This window comes from Solanum dulcamara, chromosome 10, assembly GCF_947179165.1.
Source record: "Solanum dulcamara chromosome 10, daSolDulc1.2, whole genome shotgun sequence".
Taxonomy (NCBI): domain Eukaryota; kingdom Viridiplantae; phylum Streptophyta; class Magnoliopsida; order Solanales; family Solanaceae; genus Solanum; species Solanum dulcamara.
Window position 1 is genome coordinate 39,967,660 of NC_077246.1, and position 2,034 is coordinate 39,969,693.

Below are 2,034 nucleotides of genomic sequence, written 5' to 3' on the forward strand. Positions count from 1 at the left end.
GACCTTAATTCACTACTAATGCACTCGCATACGAAAGAATTGATCATAGTCATATGACGAATGAGATTTGTATACTTTTACCGCATATATTTTTAGTAATGACGTGCTAGGTCGTTACAGTTCACAGTCATTACATCAAAGAGAGTTTGGTTAAAATTAAAACCTTTGTAAATAGAGTATTTATTGTTGCAAGTATAGAGGTACATATTTGTATACTTTGGGCACAATACAAATCAAAATGAATAAAACCAATTCCATCTTGAATTGGAGTAAATTTCATATTGTGATTTGCTTTATTCCACCAAACATGGAGGTACAATTGTTTGTTGTCTAAAGCTAGTATAAAACACCAAAACTAATGAAAGGAGAAAATTAAAAAAGAAAAGAAAAGAAAAAGTGTTAGAAAAATCTGCAAAGTGGTTGACACTTTCTATAAATTACCTACTTACTAGTGATAAATTGGTAATGAAAGATCCTTCATATATCCCATTAGAAGAAGGCACATTACATTACATGTCCAAAGAAAAGAAAAGAAAAGAAATGGTTGTCCCCCCGGTCTCTCATCCAAAAACTTCCCTCAAATCATCATCTACAAGCTTAAACTCGATGAAGCTGAAGAGCCTAGTACAATCCTTTATTTTCTCCCATTTATACAGAGCTGTAACGAAAGCGAAATCAATATTATTTCAACTTGTGAAGATTAATGTTGAGTTAGTCCATCAGGTTTTGAAGAAGAAGAAGAATAATAATGTAAAGTTGTTCCTTGGTTCATTTAGGCTGCACTATAATTGGTGTTCTTCTCATGTCATACCAGTGCCTGTCCCAACTGCTTTTGATGTTTATTATGACTCTACCTGGAATTCTATCATTTCTACTGCTTGTGATGAGTCAGAGCTCTCTGGCTACCTTCAATGGCTTGAAGACAAGGACAATAATGATATCGATAAGCTTGCTGATATGTTCATTGCAAATTCTCATGAAAGGTTCAGGTTGGAGAAAGTTGAATCTTATAGGAGATTTCAAGAAATGTTGGCTAGAAGTGTATGATCTAATTACGTCTATTTTTTTTTGTTACAGGAGAAATTATATTGGTGGTGTTCTAGGTTAGATAATTCTCTCATATTTTGGAAGGTGGAGTTCTTTTTTTTTTTAATTCCCTTGCTTTTAATTTAGAGAGGTATAGTAGGTCTTGTGGGATAACCATAGAATATATGAGTACTGAGAAGTAAAATCTTGTGGGATAACCATAGATGGGTATGAACTATGAAGATCGACTTGTGCAATTTCTTCTATGTGACGTATTAGCGCTAATATATACCTTGAGATCTGAAATTTATTACAAGCCTTCTATATACTATCAACAATTTGAATGATTTTTTGCTCTTGATTTTATTTGAAGCATAGAGGTTTTCTTATTTCCTAACACCATTATATTGTTGAAATAATTATAAAGACTATCGTATGTACGATTGAAAATCTGTCAATTTTATGAAGAGAAAAAATAACCATATAAAGATCTAATTTGAATGATGCCATACCACGAAAAGAAGGAAATTTCATAAAAACCTATATTCGATTTTGGTTCATTAAAATTTTGTCTACCATTTTCATTATCTAGATATTTTAAGGATACTGACATTGGTTTCCATAATCTACCAAACAGGCACTAACTATACAATATTAAAAGAATGAATATCCGATTGGAATTTTTGTTCTTTATTAAAATTTTTAAAATAAAATTATCATTTACTATTTTTTTTAAAAAATAATTATCATTTAGTTATTAATTTAATATTGAAGACTTTAAGACTAATTAAAGTTATAGCTAAATCTTTACTTAATTATAAAATTAAAAAAACTCTTAATATTTATTACTTTAAAAATTAATTAAAAGTTTATTTCTTCAATCTTTCTTATTTGAACTATAAATTAAATAAAAATATTTAGAAAGGTGAGAATTCATCACTGATTTTTGATAGATTACATCATAGAGTGGTTTGGGCTACAGTTTATAAATTTGAATTTAAAATTTAA

The 2,034-nt window shown here is 29.2% G+C and overlaps 1 protein-coding gene across 1 annotated transcript; it reads left to right on the forward strand.

Annotated features, from left to right (window-relative positions):
* Positions 1-438: 438 nt before the first annotated feature.
* On the forward strand, positions 439-1,370 carry LOC129870903 (uncharacterized). The gene is made up of 2 exons (XM_055945779.1): positions 439-989; positions 1,078-1,370. Exons 1-2 carry the CDS (start codon positions 466-468, stop codon positions 1,106-1,108), a joined length of 555 nt encoding a protein of 184 aa, XP_055801754.1. The 5' UTR covers positions 439-465; the 3' UTR covers positions 1,109-1,370.
* Positions 1,371-2,034: the final 664 nt, after the last annotated feature.

Bases quoted from the DNA above. Each gene is read 5' to 3' on its own strand.
- LOC129870903 (XM_055945779.1), top strand. From the start codon at position 466: ATGAAAGATCCTTCATATATCCCATTAGAAGAAGGCACATTACATTAC. The intron at 990-1,077 runs GTTGGAGAAAGT...TTTTTGTTACAG, and splicing joins AATTCTCATGAAAGGTTCAG to GAGAAATTATATTGGTGGTG.